An 18,203-nucleotide genomic window follows, 5' to 3' on the forward strand; every position below is an offset into this window, starting at 1 on the left:
GCTTCCCTGGTGGTGCAGTGGTTGAGAGTCTGCCTGCTGATGCAGGGGACACGGGTTCGAGCCCTGGTCTGGGAAGATCCCACATGCCACGGAGCAGCTGGGCCCGTGAGCCACAACTACTGAGCCTGCGCGTCTGGAGCCTGTGCCCCGCAACGGGAGGGGCCGCGATAGTGAAAGGCCCACGCACCGCGATGAAGAGTGGCCCCCACTTGCCGCAACTAGAGAAAGCCCTCGCACGAACCGAAGACCCAACACAGCCATAAATAAATAAATAAATAAATAAAGTAGCTATAAAATTAAAAACAAACAAACAAACAAAAAACCCTGCTCTAAAAGATAAGAGCTCTTTAAAAAAAAAATAGAATAATCACCGTATATGCCCTGCAAAAACAGTCAGTGTTCGTATATCCTTGGCTGTCTTGTAACTTTATTTCTTTTAGCAGTTTGTTTGATTGTGATTGCAGTAAAGTTCACACTTTGCAATTGGGTGATGAGTTTCTTAAGTCCTTTTTATCTTTAGGCTTCCCTGTTCATTTCCCTCCATTTGTGATGGTTGTTATTGTTGTGGAAAGTGGGTTTGTCCTTCACAGTCCTCCCATATTTTGAGTTTTGCTTATTGCCCTACAGTAGTGTCATTTAACGTGTCCTTCTGACTGCTGTGTTTCTTGCAAATTATGTCTCCTTTTGTGAAGTTATCAGCCACTGATGATCATTCCTAGGGTCATTAATTCATTCAGGGTTGCAGAACGGTCCCATTCTCAGTCCTTCTTTGTTTAGTCACTAGAATACTTCTAAAAAGAAAAACGCTCTCCCATTATCAACCATTTGGGTATCCTGGTATATAAATCGTAAAGGGAAGGTGGTATTGATACTTGATATTTTTGTCCTTTTAAGCAAATTGTCAAAAATAGTGAGGTAGTTCACTGGTAGTTCACAAGTGACCAAAGGGGTTATTTAGTATTATTGTCACTAATGTCATTATTGTCATCATCAACCTGTGGATTTAAACACATTTGATGAGTTTCGATCCATCGCACTTATTATCTTTATTGCTGCTCAGATCTTCCACCCCTAAACAGTGGGGCTTACCTGACCTGGGCCATCTCGATGGCTTTCTTGCTTTGTGGTGTAACCGTATGTTCCAGGCTTGTATTTTCCATCTTAATGACCTAGAATTGGCCGTTTCTCCAAGGAGCCCTGGTTCTTTTTCTGGGGGAACTGGTAATTAGAAACTACAATCTGATCACAGAGGTACTTATTCCTACTCGTTATCGTTTCTGGATCTCCCCATCCTGTGGAGCTGGGATATATACGTATGCGCACATACACACATTTAAGAATAAAGCCTGTCCTGAGATCGTATTAACAATTCAAATTCAGAACTACAGGGCTTTTAACCTTTATCTTGCGCCTTTATCTTCTTTCAGCTATGTTTTCAGAAAAGAGTTGTATGTTTTAAGGCATATTGATTGGGGAAAAGTGACGTTCTTAGCCTTGTTTATGTTTAACTAGCCTTGCCTCTTAGATTATGGATAACTCGGTAGGTTCTGCCATCTTCCTCATGGTCAAGTTCTGTTATCACAGTTTTGAAGTAAACAGGGTCAAGTCCTGGCCTTGCAAACCCAAACCTTTAACCCAACAGGAAATGTCAGTCAGCATCAGGCTCCTTAGTCTGATGTGGCTAGATTAGTCCCGTCAACAGATTTTAAGAGTAAAGAACTTCTAATTTCATTGGTACTTCTTTTTTTTTTTTGTATTTCTAATTACTGCATTCATTATATATATCCTATATTATTTGGATGAACTTTTAAATAAAATTTAAACACAGGTTGTTAAATATTATTCATGTATTGCAAACATATATTGAACTATGTCTAAATATCAGAATGAGGGTCTAAATTTTCGTAATCAAATTCTTTACTTGAATATGCCTATAAGACTATCATATGTTCAAATAATATGTTACTTTGGCTATCTGTATACCCATTAGCCAGTTGAAGAATACGTGTCAATAGCTATTCATAGAATATGATAGCATAAGTAAGAACTTCTGGTTCAGTATTCCAAATTGATAAATACTTGTGTTAGCTTGGTTATGGACTAGAAATCAAAGGTCAGCACCATCTTAGTTATTAAAGTTTAAAAATACATGGGCTCCAGAAAGTCGATTTGTTGAGGTATTCAATTATTATTGGATTTAGATTACAGGAAATGTTTTAAACAAAATTATTCCTGGCTCTGCTGATACTATTAGTGATCCCAGTGGTAAGAATTTCAACCGGTATCTTACAAATGGGCATATTTGAAAGTGGGGTAAGACGGACTATTTTCTCTATTAAAGGAGTGAAAGTGCGGTTTAATCCCCACCTGTATGGCTAAGGAGGGGCGAATGGCTCTCCTGTATCTTCTCTTGGCCCCTGCACTCAGAGTGGCTCCAAAATGGGATTAATTTGCCCGCACTGCTGCTAACTGCCCGGACCTCAATTTCTTTCAGTCGTTGCTCTGATTATTGCAAAACTCTTTCTGAAAGACTTAATATGTATCTTTTTGCTGGCAAATTACTGCTCATTTAGAAGTCCTAGAGTTAGTCCACTGCAGAAAGAAGGTTGGAAGTCTAATTTAAATAACTATCAGGGCTTTTTCTCAGGCTTGCTCAAATTGAAATGCATGCGTGTTTGAAGATGCTCTTGCTTTTCTAAAAAGCTGCGTTTAACCCATTAAGATCATTTCCTTGCAGATATGGCCGTTATGGTTGTCTCATTAAGTTGACAAAAGATGGGTCAGCAGTTTCTTTAACACCTGGACACCTGGTGCCGTGCTCTGCCTGGAACCGGGGGTTTTGTCCCGAGGACTCGGAGCCTCTCTTACGGGGAACTCATATTCTAAAGAACAATCGCGGTCCCATCCTTGGTGATGCCTCATTGTCCTGCTGTAATGCTATTAAGAACCAGCTCTCCAGTCCTTGTCAGGGCCGCCTCTTTCTAACTCTGTGAAAATTGAGAGAAAACTGCCTGACAAAGTTGCTGTCTCTACCCAGTGGACATTTTCATCATTTTGTTTTGCGGGAATAACAGTCTCCCCATAGTTTCCTCGCTGCTCAGGGGTACCCCAGGTTCTGAGCACGTTGTCCTGTCTGGTCCTCCCTGTCATGGGGAGAGGCAGACAGGGAGGGGGACTCGGCCCTTTCACATCGTCGAGCATCAGAGAAAATGGGCCAGCCACGGTTCCCTGCTTTCCCTGTTGAATTCTGACCTAAGGAAGAGTATCTGGGGACCAAAAGGCATCTTAAAAATCAGTCTGGGGCTTCCCTGGTGGCGCAGTGGTTGAGAGTCTGCCTGCTAATGCAGGGGACACGGGTTCGAGCCCTGGTCTGGGAAGATCCCACATGCCGCGGAGCGACTGGGCCCGTGAGCCACAACTACTGAGCCTGCGCGCCTGGAGCCTGTGCTCCTCAACAAGAGGCCGCGACAGTGAGAGGCCCGCGCACCGCGATGAAGAGTGGCCCCCGCTCGCCGCAACTAGAGAAAGCCCTCGCACGGAAACGAAGACCCAACACAGCCAAAAATAAATAAATTAATTAAAAAAAAATCAGTCTGTTCAGTTACCCATTCAATGCCTAAATCCCTTTCAGTATTACGCAAGACGGAGGAGATATGGGGATATATGTATATGTATAGCTGATTCACTTTGCTATAAAGCAGAAACTAACACACCATTGTAAAGCAATTATACTCCGATAAAGATGTTTAAAAAAATGGATATATATATATATATATATATATATATATATATATATATATATCCATTCTCTTTCAGATTCTTTTCCTGTATAGGTTATTACAAAATATTGAGTATAGTTCCTTGTGCTATACAATAGGTCCTTGTTGGTTATCTCTTTTTTATATAATAGTGTGTATATGTTACTCCCAAATTCCTAATTTATCTCTCCCCCACCACCTTTCCCCTTTGGTAACATAAATTTGTTTTCTATGTCTTTGGGTCTGTTTCCGTTTTGTGAATAAGTTCATTTGTATCCTTTTTTTAGATTCCACATATAAGTGATATCATATGATATTTGTCTTTCTCTGTCTGACTCACTTCACTTAGTATGATAATCTCTAGGTCCATCCGTGTTGCTGCAGATGGCATTATTTCACTTTTCCTATGGCTGAGTAATATTCCATTGTATATATATGACACATCTTCTTAAACCAATCATCTTGACGCACGTGATCTGAGAACTGGGCTAATACAGAACCGACAGGTGCTGTTGGACCTGATGAATGTATTCAGCCTCAGGAAACAAGACCAGGATTAAAGTGTGAATGCCGGGATTTCAAAGGGAAAGAATGAATATGGCCCTCAGAAGCGATTCTTTCTCTGGCATTTGGGCACGTGATCTGTTCTCGTTTTAATCCTCCCCCCGTTCCTGTCCCCATGGTCTTCGGTCCTTTCCTTGGGGCGCCCCCTCCTCTCCTGTCCTGTCACTTTCCATCTGGCACTGGCATCGCCCCTTCTTCCTCTGCAGGTCTCACTTCTTCCTCTTCCTTTTGTTCTCTCTGTCTCCCTGCCTCTCCCTCCCGCCTTCCACGGACTTTCCTGGTTTGTTTCTCTGCTCATCTCATTCCCCTTACATGTGGCCTCAGTGGTCGACAGTCTTCAGGTAGCTATTCTGCTCACGTTTTCCAAGTGGGATTTTCAACTTGTATGAAATTCCTGGTGATGCCACAAATTTAAATGAGATGCGTCAATCTGAGTAATTAATCTTATAGATATTTAAATATTGCCATGTGTCCCTAATTCTAAATATATATTTTAGGAGTGCTACATGCTCTTCAGTTAAATTATCTTAAGCACACTTAATCTTACTTAGTTTGGTTTGTATTTTCCATTTTTGGGAATATCCAGTTATGGATACTGAAGATGTGAGTCTCAAGGAGCATCCTTGCCTGATGGAAAGAGATCAGAGTTAGCATCTCATAGTATTGTAGGGAATTTATCATTCTTCAAAATATTAAAAATGGGATTTATTTTAATTTAAAAGTGCTATCGAGTGAGAGAATAAATGAATTTGTACCATAAAAGGCATGCAGTACCACAGAAAGATAAATATTCTTCTGAATATTTGATCTTTTACCCAAGATAAGCTTATTTTTCCCCTATGGTATTGGAAATATTAATAAGAAAAGGTCAGTGATTTAGGCCAATGCCCTGTCCTGTTTGATCTGTTTGTAGTATTTAAAAGGAGTTGGAAAATAACTTGATTTTAGGAGCCATTTGAATTCCCATTAAAAAACACAATTTTTTTTTTTAAAGGAAGGTTTTATTTATTTATTTATTTATTTATTTTTTTGCTGCGTTGGGTCTTCGTTGCTGCGTGCAGGCTTTCTCTAGTTGCAGCAAGCGGAGGCTACTCTTTGTTGCGGTGTGCGGGCTTCTTATTGCGGTGGCTTCTCTTTTTGTGGAGCATGGGCTCTAGGCACGCGGGCCTCAGCAGTTGGGGCACACGGGCTCAGTAGTTGTGGCTCGCAGGCTCTAGAGCACAGGCTCAGTAGTTGTGGCACACGGGCTTAGTTGCTCCACGGCACGTGGGATGTCCCTGGACCAGGGCTTTGAACCCATGTCCCCTGCATTGGCAGGCGGATTCTTAACCACTGTGCCACCAGAGAAGTCCAAACAACACAATTCTTATAAATACATAATAACTCTCTATAGAGATTTTTAGGTTATTCATCCAAAAAAAAAAAAGTTAAAATTTTTATTCCCTTTTGACCTAATAATTTTAGGAAATAGGGATTGTCCTAAGATCATTTATAATAGTGACGAATATAAATAATTTAAATGTGTAGCAATAGAGAACTACTTATATAAATAATGGCTACAGCCATATAGTGGAAAACATTAAAAAGCATGTTTTTGAAATTATCTAATGCTATGAAAAATTCTACAGATATCACAGGAAATTTAAATGAAGAGATCATATATATATAAAACCACTATTTCAAATTTTATTTAAATTAAAATGATCTGTAACAAAAAATAAACTAAACCTTGCCAACGCTTGTTCTTTTTCTTTTTCTTTTCTTTTTTCTTTCTTTCTTTCTTTTTTTTTTTTTTGGTATAATGGCCATTCTGCTGGGTATGAAGTGATATCATTGTGGTCTTGATTTGCATTTCCCTAATGGCTAATGATGTTGAGCATCTTTTCATGTGCTTATTGGTCTGTATTATTTCTGTATCTTCTTTGGGGAAAATGTCTATTTAAGTCCTTTGCCCATTTTAAAATTGGATTGTTTGGTTCTTGTTGCTGTTGTTTTGCTGAGTTGTAGAACTTCTTTATGTATTCAGGATATTATTCCCTTATGAGATAAATTATTTGTAAATATTTTCTTCCATTCTGTTGGTTGTATTTTTACTCTCTTGATAGTGTCCTTTGATGCACAAAAGTTTTTATTTTGATGAAGTCAAGTTTACCTATTTTTTCTTTTGTTGCCTGTGATTTTGGCATTGTATTTAAGAAAGATCATGAAGATTTCCCCCTATGTTTTCTTCTGAGAGATTTATACTTTTAGCTCTTAATTTTAGGTATTTGATCATTTGTTTTAATTTTTGTATAAAATGAACGATAAGGGTCCAAGTTCATTGTTTTACACATGGATGTCCAGTTTTACCAGCACCATTTGTTGAAAAAAGTATCATTTCCCCATTGAATGGTCTTGGCACCCATGTCAAAAATCCACTGACCAGAGATGTGAGGGTCTATTTCTGGGTTCTCTATCCTATTCCATTAGTCTGTGTCTGTCCTTATGCCAGTACCACACTGTGTTTTGATTACAGTAGCTTTGTAGTAAGTTTTGAGGTTGAGAAGTGTGAGTCCTCCAACTTTGTTATTTTATTTTGGCTACAGTGACAGCTTTTGAATAGAACTGTTGCTAGCCCATAAGACCTAAACTGGCCTTAAAGATTTGCTGTGTAACTCTGACAAATCAGTATTCATGACTGTTGTGCATCTCTGAAAAGCCACAGGAGTTTTCAATATCCTGATATTCATTGTATTACTGTCCTATTGCTGCTGTAACAAGTTACCACAAACTTAGTGGCTTCATTATCTCACCGTTCTGGAGGTCAGAAGTCCTGAAATAAGGTGATGGCAGAGCTGGCTCCTTCTGGAAGCTGTAGGGGAGGATCTGTCTCTTGTTTCTGCAGCTTCCAGAAGCTTCCTGCATTTCGTGGCTCATGGTCCCTTCCTCAGTCTTCAAAGCACTTGCTTCTCTGTTCACATCTCCTTCTGCATCTGACCTTCCTACCTTCTCCTACCTTATCATTACATTGGGCCCACCTGGATAATCTAGCATAATCTTCCCATCTCTAGATCCTTATTTTTTTTTGATGGTGCTAATATATCCTTTAATGGCAGAATGTGGTAATTATTGAACTAATTATTGCTAACTTAGTTTTCAAATGAAAAAAAAATAGAAAAAAAAACAAATTAAATGTGACACAACCTGACCAAACACATGTCAAATTACAGTTTCAAGGTTATTTTACAAAATACCTCCATTTATACCATAGATCCTTATTTTAATCTCATCTTCAAACTCCCAGGTTCTGGTGACCAGGGAGTAGACATCTTTGGGGGCCGCTATTTTGCCTACTACGATTACAGTGACTGGGCAGTGTTGCTGACCGAGGGGCACACAGATCCTCTAAAATATCCTTTTATTTTTCCCTGTTGGTCTCCCTTGTAAATAAAGATTCGCTGTCCAGTTGTAAGGATCAGGTATAAGTCTGTTAATATAACAATCTCACATTTCTTTCCTACCTATGGAACTTTTTTCCACCGAGACTATGATTACTAGAGTCAGCAAATATTAATTGAGCTCTATTCCCTGTGCACCCATGTCCACAAAATGAATACATCTGTTTCATGACCTTGAGGAACTTATAATCTACTAGAAGAGAAAGATGGTACTGCAGTGTAACCCCCTTTTTAAAAATTTCTTTCTTTTTTATTTAATTTTTATTTTATATTGGGGTATAGTTGATTTACAATGTTGTGTTAGTTTCAGGTGTACAGCAAAGTGATTCAGTTATACATACATATATATATCCATTCTTTTTCAGATTCTTTTCCCATACAGGTTTTTACAGAGTATTGAGTAGAGTTCCCTGTGCTATAAGTAGGTCCTTGTTGATTATCTATTTTATATATAGTAGTGTGTGTATGTTAATCCCAACCTCCTAATTTATCCCTCCCCCCCACCTTTCCCCTTTAGTAACCATAAGTTTGTTTTCTATGTCTGTGAGTCTGTTTCTGTTTTATAAATAAGTTCATTTGTATTGTTTTTTAGATTCCACATATGAGTGATATCATATGATATTTGTCTTTCTCTGTCTGACTTGCTTCACTTAGTATGATAATCTCTAGGTCCAGCCATGTTGCCGCAAATGGCATTATTTCATTCTTTTTTATGGCTGAGTAGTATTCCATTGTATATATGTACCACATCTTCTTTATCCATTCGTCTGTCGATGGACATTTAGGTTGCTTCCATGTCCTGGCTATTGTATATAATGCTGCTATGATCATTGGGGAGCATGTATCTTTTCAAATTTTGGTTTTCTCCAGGTATATGCCCAGGAGTGGGATTGCTGGATCATATGGTAACCCACTTTTATAGATTATATTTCCTAAATAGCTTTAGAATCCCTCCCTTCCTGTCTCTCATCCCTCCTTTTGTCATGTGTTACTATGATTTTTGCAGAAAATACAGCCAGTTTCCTTGACATCAGTTGGGCTCCCACACTCCTTGCTTTGGGCCATTACTGTACCCACAGATGTGCTCATGTCACCCTTTTGCCAAAAATCCTTGTGTTCCTGGCATCAGGATAAACTGTAACCCTCCGCAGGTCCTATTCCTGGGTGTGGGCTCTACCATTCCAGCCTCATCACCTGCCATTCCAGGAGCACTTTATGTTGTAGCGGAATAGAATAAACCTACCGCCCCACAGTTCAGCTGTCTTGGCTATTGACTTTTACAGAGCTCTTCTCACTTACTGGCTCCATTTTTCCTCCTTCACGGCTTGAGAAAGTCCTGTGCATCCCCAGTTCTGGCCTCAAGTCTTGCTTTCTAGAAAGCCAACCCTCACCCCCCTCTCTGGTGAGGCTCTTTTTCCTGGATTTACTGTGTCAGGCAGTTCCTTGCTCTGTAGTGTAATTAGTGCCTTACCTGTCTGTTTTTCTAACCAGACTGTGGATTCAGTTAGGTAAGGGCTGGTTCTCTTAACCCCATGCTCCCTGTATGTGTAGAGTGCCTGCCTCATAAAAGATGTTAACTAAGTTTGGGTTGAATGAATGCTTGGACCCACGTACATGTGAGTGATGTAATAGAAAATACCTGCAGATTGAAGCAAGATTTATGATGGCATATGGATTCTAAGCTAAAGTGATTGCTAGCTAGCACTTGTTTTCTCCTTTCTATATACTGTTTCTCTTGAAGAAGCTGAATCTAACTTTCTGTGTGATTAAATACATGTGCTTAAAAAAAAGTCCCATTCCTGAGAGTTCATGTGACTCATTGGAGTTCTGTAAAGCTGTTAGTTTGAAGCTGTTTATTTTAAAGGATAAATTTGTGGCATGAAGTCAACAGCTATGAAGTAGAGCTCCTCTCAACATATATATGAATCCAACACAGAAGTTTTCTTAAACTTGACTGCCCTCAGTACAGCCTTGAATACTTGTAAGGGATCCATAAGGGCATACCTTAAAATTCTTTTGAATTAACATTCTTTTGAGACAGGCTTATTTCATTAGGACAAATATTACAAGGCAACTAAAGAAGTATATTCTTACAAGATTCGTGCCACAAGTAAGTAAATAAATAAGTAGATAGCCCTTTTGTTTTTGTCATTGTTAATAAACAAAACAAATAATTATAAATGTGAAGTATGCCTTTCTTCAGGGCTCTTTTTTTTTTTTTTTCAAAACGAGATTAGATTTTTTTTTCAGTCTGAAAAAGACAAACTTAATTTTATAGAGTAGTAGGTCTGAGGTTACTCCTAGTGGTAGAATTTAATTATTTATTATATTTATTTGGGGGAGAGGATGGAAGACAATGTATGAAATACAGAGAGAAATACTTTCTCCTGTTGTATCAATTAATAATGCTGGATTGATGTTTTGTTTTGTTTAACTTCTCAGTGCCCTTTGTCAGACCAAATTGAGAGGATTTAGTAATAAAAAAGACTCACATAGGATATATAAGGTGTATATTTAATGTCACATCCAGATCTATGACTCTTTAAGCTATTAACAAGGCTGTTTTGACAGCTAGTACGAAAGATGGTGGGAACTGTTCTTCCGCGGCCCCGACGTTTCCTTCGCTGTGGCAGGAACTGTACTGGCGCAGCACCGGGATGCTTTGTCTCTGTGCACGCGGCTGCCGGACAGGAAGCCGGGAGCACGCCCGGCCCAGCCCCTCCTTTGGGAGCTCACTCCCCACAGCAGCCCTTCCTCCACCCTGCGAGTTTGCCAGCAGCACCCCACGTGGCGGGCGGGGGTGTGTGTGGTTTTGCAGTGCGGCCCATGGCTGGGTGGGTGAGTCTGATTCCGTGCTTCAGTTCTAGCAAGCCCATGGTTTCCCGCGCGTCGGCCGTGTTCTGCGTATTCTGCAGGGCCAGGTCCACAGGTACTAAACGAGGTGTTTGACCGCCTGTCCGCCTTTCTTCTTGAACTCATCCCTCAGCTGGTCCAGAATCCGGGCAGGGACTTGTGGTCCCGGTCATTAGGCAGGTGTCCTTGCGCATGTATATCTTTAAATTCTCACAACTGCCCTGAGAGTTGTTTTGTCCCCTTACAGATGAGGAAAGGGGGGCCCCAGGAGCATAAATCACTCTGACGTTAGGTTTGGCACCCTGGTCCGTCTACTCTCAAACTCATGTCCGTTAGGACATAGTGGCAAAGAAAATATCACTGCAAAAGCTTCTAAAAGGCTTTGCATAATATAAATCACTGAGTTCTACAGGTGAGTTTTATTATTGGTAGCCTGGCGTGTTCATACCTATAAACACAAAACATTTTCGTACGGTCTGCGAGTCCCTGAATGCACAGGTGCGTGCCCACCTCCCCAGTTCCACTGGCCGCCTTGATGTCCTCCAAAGCTTTCGGCTCTTTCTAACCATCCCAGGCCTCCTGTTCTCTCTCCTCTGACCGGGGCGCTCCTTTTCTTCCACCCTCCCCTTTGCCTGGCAGCTCCTACTTACCCTTCAGATCTCAGCTCTGATGTCACTTCCTCAAAACGGCACCGTATCTAAAGATGGCCTCGTGATTTCTGCCAGCCACCTGCCCTGGCCATCATTGGTGATCATTTCAAGCCTATATTTCCCAGCAACTGAAGCGCTACTGTGAACACTGAGGCCACTTTTCTGTTGTCCACTGTTGTGAGCCTAGTGTCCTAACACAGTGACAGCACGTGAATGGCACCCAGCATGGTTGCTGGGTGAATAATTGGACATAATGCTTGGTGTCGTGCATTTGCCTTAAGATCTTTGCCCATTGTTTTCTCCTTAATACTTGCAAATAACATGTTAAAGATAGCCTCTTTCCTGATAATTGTAAGAAAAAAAAAATATAGGACTGAAACCTGTAGTCTTTCTTGAGGCTTTAAACTGTGGGAAGCATAGAATGGATTTCCAAGTGTACGTAACTAAGGACTTAATTAATGTCTCCGGGGTAGTGTAAGACAACACTGTTCCAGTGTTGGAACCTGCTTTGTGTGGTCCTGGGCTGTGGGATGTGTAAAGGAACTTCTCTCCTAGCATTTCAGTGTCAGGTAATATTAAACACCTACTTCTGCTTGGTTTTGATAGCTCCAGGAAGAAAATTCTAAAGCTGAGACTAGTCCTTCAGAACTTATGCTAATACCTACTTACATTTTTAATGTAGTTCTTGATAAGTTGTTTATCAGTTCATGTATAAAATGAGGTCAGTCATAGGGTAGTGTGCGAATTAATTTTGTTTCCTAGCCAAGTATAAAAAAAAATGATTAAGTATTACAAAAAGACTAAATGTTGATAGTTTGGGAGCAAAATGAGGAATTTTTCCATGTGCTTTTTGCTCTCCTCCTGTTGAGGCAGAATAACATAATGAACATTTTAAAGGGGCAAAACCAAAGACATTTCTGCACACTTAATTTTGCATCCCTCAAATCCTGAAAGTGTTGATCGAGGCAGAATTTCAGTTTCTGGGCACCTGTTTTCCTGGAACAACTGCCATGGGTAATAAACCGTGGAACCAAGATCTGTAAGGAGGTAGCATCAGTAACATCCATTCTGTGCCTTCAGATGTCTTCCTGGTTCCATATGACAGCTGATATTGTTTCTCTCTGCTCTCCCCATCCCCACGTTTACAGGGCATTGATGTACGGGATGCTCCTCTGAAGGAAATAAAGGTGACTAGTTCCCGGCGATTCATAGCATCGTTTAATGTCGTGAATACAACCAAACGAGATGCTGGAAAATACCGCTGCATGATTCGAACCGATGGAGGAGTTGGCCTATCCAACTATGCAGAATTGGTAGTTAAAGGTATTTAATGTTATTTTTATACCTCCAAATAGTCTGTTAAAAGAGACATGTGGGATGGTTGTGAGTTCATGATTTGTTGAAAGCTCAGACTTATCCTCGTCTGTTTCTGAACAGTAGTTTGGTGACAGGCTGTACGAATGGATTACATTTTAAGTACAAATTTTGCACATGAGCAATAGTTTTGAAAAATGTATTTTATTTGTGTTGGTTCAGTTGCATACAAAGCAATGAATGTGCTCTGGGCAAGTTCTTCTGCCAAGTCTGTGTACAGAGATTACAACCCTATAAATTTTTTTTAAGGAATAAAATTTTTTTACTGATAGAAAATCACTTAAAATGCAAATATTCCCCAGCCAGGGTGTTTATGATAGCAGGGTGGTTAATAAAATGAAGCAGTGTCAGTATAAAAATGTGCCGTCATATCATACAAGCCACATAGATAGTAGTGGGTTAACATTCATAATGTTGCTCTTAGGTTCTATTACTGTATTTTGCATGACTGAAAAATTGAGTCATTATATTCAGGAAGGTGGGAGATGAGTAAAAAAAAGGGGGGGGATACATTTCCTTTGGCTGGTTTGATGGTTTTCTGTGTGTGCATGGACTTAGGAGTTTATAGTATTAAACTGGTAAGGCAGTTTTTGGTTCCAGACAGAATTTGGACTTTTAGATATACCATGAGGCATTTTTATACCTTATAGCAAGCCATTGCTGCTTTCTCCTAGGGGAAGAGAATGATACCTGCTTTTTACATGTTCTCCCCTGCATTTATTAAATGGGGAGCATAAAATTGGTCTCTTTTGGATGGACTATTCCTTTTGTCAGCAAATTTCTCTATGTCGGCAGTTTTACAGACTGCAGGGTTCAAACCCCAGAGCTAGCTGTGTGGGCGTGGTCCTATGGCTTACCCTCTCGGTGCTTCTGTTTCCTCATGTTTAAAATAGACATAATAATGTGACTGACCCTAAAGGGCCATCAGGAGGACCAGATGCAAAAGGTATGTGAATGGCACTTAGAACAGGAGACCTAGTAGGCAGCCAGCACCTGTTCAGGCCGTGATGGGGCATGGGGTGGCTCTTGTTCTCCGTTCTAGTCCATCAGTGGTCCTCAGCTGAGAATGCATGGCTGAACCACCTTTCCAAATAAAACAAAATACAGATACAAATACCTGCCCACCTATTCTCTACCACCACTACACACCCATGTTCAATCAGAATCTCTGGGACCAGAGCCTCTGCCATAAAATCTATAGGTGATCCGGGCAGATGCTTCTGCTGTGAAATCAGCCCTGCCAACGTTAGTCACGCCTGGCTTGGGGGGAGCCTGCCCCCAACACTGTTTATCTGCAGCAGTGGCTAATGTTCTGTGGAAGGAAGCCAGGAAGCACACCCTGCAATATCTGCTTGCATGGTCTAATTTGCCACACCAGAGCCCTGTGATTTGGGGTTTGTAGTGAAACTGTAGCCCGTCTGGCCAGTTTCCGAGTTTAGGTTTCACCTGTAAGAAAACTAAAACTCTGCATAGATGTGCATACCCTCCCCTGCCGAAGGCTCTCGGGGAAGCGAGGGGTTTCCTTGTGGAAAATGGACACCATATGCCAACAAATCCAGCAGAGCGGCCGCCTCGCTGTTGCCACGGCTGAGTTCTTTATTGTCATCACCGTTACTTAATTTTCATCTTGGTCCCGTTCTTTGTGTCTGTGTTCTGTTTTCTGATTTCTGGTTGCTACGGTGCTTCCCTGTGCCCGTGCCCGGTGAGGCGTGGTGCTTTGTAATCAGTATGATAGAAATCTAGTCACCTCTTTAAAAATTGCCTCTGTGGGAAAGTTAATTTGTTGGGAATTATAAGCAAGTCAGAAATTTCTAGTCTGCCACAACACACATAAGCACAGAGGCTGAGTGGGTCCTTACTCACATTTCTGCTGCACGTTTTCCTGCCTTGCGACAGTGTGGAGGGATCTTGGGTCATGGTGATAAAATGTCCGGGCACCCTTTGCATCTCTGCACCCTGCCACAGCTGGTGACAGTTGGCTTGCAGATATGGCTCAAATCTGGAGTTTGACTTTTCCTCCATTTATAATTTTTATAGCCATATTTTGCACGTATTTGATTTTTCAAAATAAAATAACATACTGGATTCTACTAATTAAACAAAGCATTGCGTTGACACAATTACTTTAAAATATATAATGGCATGTTTAGGCCACCTGTGTGATTGAACACTTTTTATATGCATGTGTTTAGAGTGCTAATTTTTTCAAAATGGGAAAAACTAAAGTCCAAAGAGTTTATAACTTTCTTAAGGTCATTCCCTGATTTGGTGCTGGCCCGCAAATGAAGACCAGGTCATTTTAAACTATCATTCTTGTCTGTTTTATGTCTACCACTGCTTTTGGTAATCAAAGACATAAAAACATTTCATATAATCTCCACAATTCATGTATATATGCATATATGCCAATATCATATTTAATTATAGGAGACCTATATTAGGAATTCATATATATGTATCAATTACATATATGTATATGATATGTATCTATAGGTATATAAATTCTTTCTTTGGTGGCTTGATTTAGAATTATTTTTATCATGCCCTTTCACTTGGATTAAATATTTTAAATTGCTTTTTATCACTTAGTATAGATTGAGTTCCTTCCTTCTTTCCCTTTGAGAAAATTTATTCAAAATTTAAATATTGAGATTGGTTCAAGATGGCGGAGTAGAAGGATGTGCTCTCACTCCCTCTTGCAAGAGTACCTGAATCACAGCTAACTGCTGAACAATCATCGACAGGAAGACACTGGAACTCACCAAAAAAGATACCCTACATCCAAAAACAAAGGAGAAGCCACAATGAGATGGTAGGAGGGGCGCAATCAGAATAAAATCAAATCCCATAACTGCTGGGTGGGTGACTCACAAACTGGAGAACACTTATACCACAGAAGTCCACCCACTGGAGTGAAGGTTTTGAGCCCCACGTCAGGCTTCCGAACCTGGGGGTCCGGCAACGGGAGGAGGAATTCCTAGAGAATCAGACTTTGAAGGCTAGCAGGATTTGATTGCAGGACTTTGACAGGACTGGGAGAAACAGAGACTCCACTCTTGTAGGGCACACACAAAGTAGTGTGCACATTGGAACCCAGGGGAAGGAGTAGTGACCCCAGGGGAGACTGAACCAGACCTACCTGCTAGTGTTGGAGGGTCTCCTGCAGAGGCAGGGGGTGGCTGTGGCTCACCGTGGGGACAAGGACACTGGCAGCAGAAGTTCTAGGAAGTGCTCCTTGGCGTGAGAACCTCCCAGAGTCCACCATTAGCCCCACCAAAGAGCCCAGGTAGGCTCCAGTGTTGTGTTGCCTCAGGCCAAACAACCAATAGGGAGGGAACCCAGCCCCATCCATCAGCAGACAAGCAGATTAAAGTTTTACTGAGCTCTGCCCACCAGAGCAACAGCCAACACTACTCACCACCAGTCCCTCCCATCAGGAAACTTGCACAAGCCTCTTAGATAGCCTCATCCACCAGAGGGCAGACAGCAGAAGCAAAAAGAACTACAATCCTGCAGCCTGTGGAACAAAAACCACATTCACAGAAAGATAGACAAGATGAAAAGGCTATGTACCAGATGAAGGAACAAGATAAAACCCCAGAGAAACAACTAAATGAAGTGGAGATAGGCAGCCTTCCAGAAAAAGAATTCAGAATAATGATACTGAAGATGCTCCAGGAGCTCGGAAAAAGAATGGAGGCAAAGATCGAGAAGATGCAAGAAATGTTTAACAAAGACCTAGAAGAATTAAAGAACAAACAAACAGAGATGAACAATACAGTAACTGAAATGAAGAATACACTAGAAGGAATCAATAGCAGAATAACTGAGGCAGAAGAACAGATAAGTGACCTGGAAGACAAAATGGTGGAATTCACTGCTGTGGAACAGGGTAAAGAAAAAAGAATGAAAAGAAATGAAGACAGCCTAAGAGACCTCTGGGACAACATTAAACACAACAACATTCACATTATAGGGGGTCCCAGAAGGAGAAGAGAGAGAGAAAGGACCAGAGAAAATATTTGAAGAGATTATAGTTGAAAACTTCCCTAACATGGGAAAGGAAATAGCCACCAAAGTCCAGGAAGTGCAGAGAGTCCCATGCAGGATAAACCCAAGGAGAAACATGCCGAGACACATAGTAATCAAATTGGCAAAAATTAAAGACAAAGAAAAATTATTGAGAGCAACAAGGGAAAAACGACAAATAACATACAAGGGAACTCCCATAAGGTTAACAGCTGATTTCTCAGCAAGCCAGAAGGGAGTGGCAGGACATATTTAAAGTGATGAAAGGGAAGAACCTACAATGAAGATTACTCTACCCAGAAAAGATCTCATTCAGATTTGATGGAGAAATCAAAAGCTTTACAGAGAAGCAAAAGCTAAGAGAGTTCAGCATCACCAAACCAGCTCTACAACAAATGCTAAAGGAACTTCTCTAAGTGGGAAACACAAGCGAAGAAAAGGACCTACAAAAACAAACCAAAAACAATTAAGAAACTGGTAATAGGAGCATACATATTGATAATTACCTTAAATGTGAATGGATTAAATGCTCCAGCCAAATGACACAGGCTCACTGAATGGATACAAAAACAAGACCCATATATGTGCTGTCTACAAGAGACCCACTTCAGACCTAGGGACACATACAGACTGACAGTGAGGGGATGGAAAAAGATATTCCATGCAAATGGAAATCAAAAGAAAGCTGGAGTAACAATACTTATGTCGGATAAAATAGACTTTAAAGTAAAGAATGTTACAAGAGACAAGGAAGGACACTATATAGTGATCAAGGGATCAATCCAAGAAGAAGATTTAACAATTATAAATATATATGCACCCAACATAGGAGCACCTCAATACATAAGGCAACTGCTAACAACTATAAAAGAGGAAATCGACAGTAATGCAATAATAGTGGGGGATTTTAACACCTCACTTATACCAGTGGACAGATCATCCAAATAGAAAATTAATAAGGAAACGCAAGCTTTAAATGACACAATAGACCATATAGATTTAATTGATATTTAATTAAATATTCCATTCGAAAACAGCAGATTACACTTTCTTCTCAAGTGCGCATGGAACATTCTCCAGGATAGATCACATCTTGGGTCGCAAATCAAGCCTTGGTAAATTTAAGAAAATTGAAATCATATCAAGCATCTTTTCTGACCACAATGCTATGAGATTAGAAACCAATTACAGGGAAAAAAACGTGAAAAACACAAACACATGGAAGATAAACAATACGTTACTAAATAACCAAGTTATTATAAATAACAAGTTACAGTAATCCAGACAGTGTGGTACTGTCACAAAAACAGAAATATAGATCAATGGAACAGGATAGAAGACCCAGAGATAAACCCACGCACTTATGGTCACCTTATCTTTGATAAAGGAGGCAAGAGTATACAATGGAGAAAAGACAGCCTCTTCAATAAGTGGTGCTGGGAATACTGGACAGCTACATGTAAAAGAATGAAATTAGAACACTCCCTAACACAATACACAAAAATAAACTCAAAATGGATTAGAGACCTAAATGTAAG

The 18,203-nt window shown here is 40.4% G+C and overlaps 1 protein-coding gene across 6 annotated transcripts in view; it reads left to right on the top strand.

Annotated features, from left to right (window-relative positions):
* PTPRM (protein tyrosine phosphatase receptor type M) overlaps nucleotides 1–18,203 on the top strand; it is a 745,633-nt gene that overhangs the window by 312,899 nt on the left and 414,531 nt on the right. For all 6 annotated transcript variants that reach the window (XM_082418591.1, XM_082418592.1, XM_082418587.1 and 3 more), the window contains exon 6: nucleotides 12,411–12,585. In XM_082418591.1, coding sequence (XP_082274717.1) covers nucleotides 12,411–12,585 — 175 coding nt within the window. The remainder of the gene's footprint in view (nucleotides 1–12,410; nucleotides 12,586–18,203) is intronic.

This window comes from Balaenoptera physalus (assembly GCF_965194825.1).
Source record: "Balaenoptera physalus genome assembly, chromosome: 12".
NCBI lineage: Eukaryota > Metazoa > Chordata > Mammalia > Artiodactyla > Balaenopteridae > Balaenoptera > Balaenoptera physalus.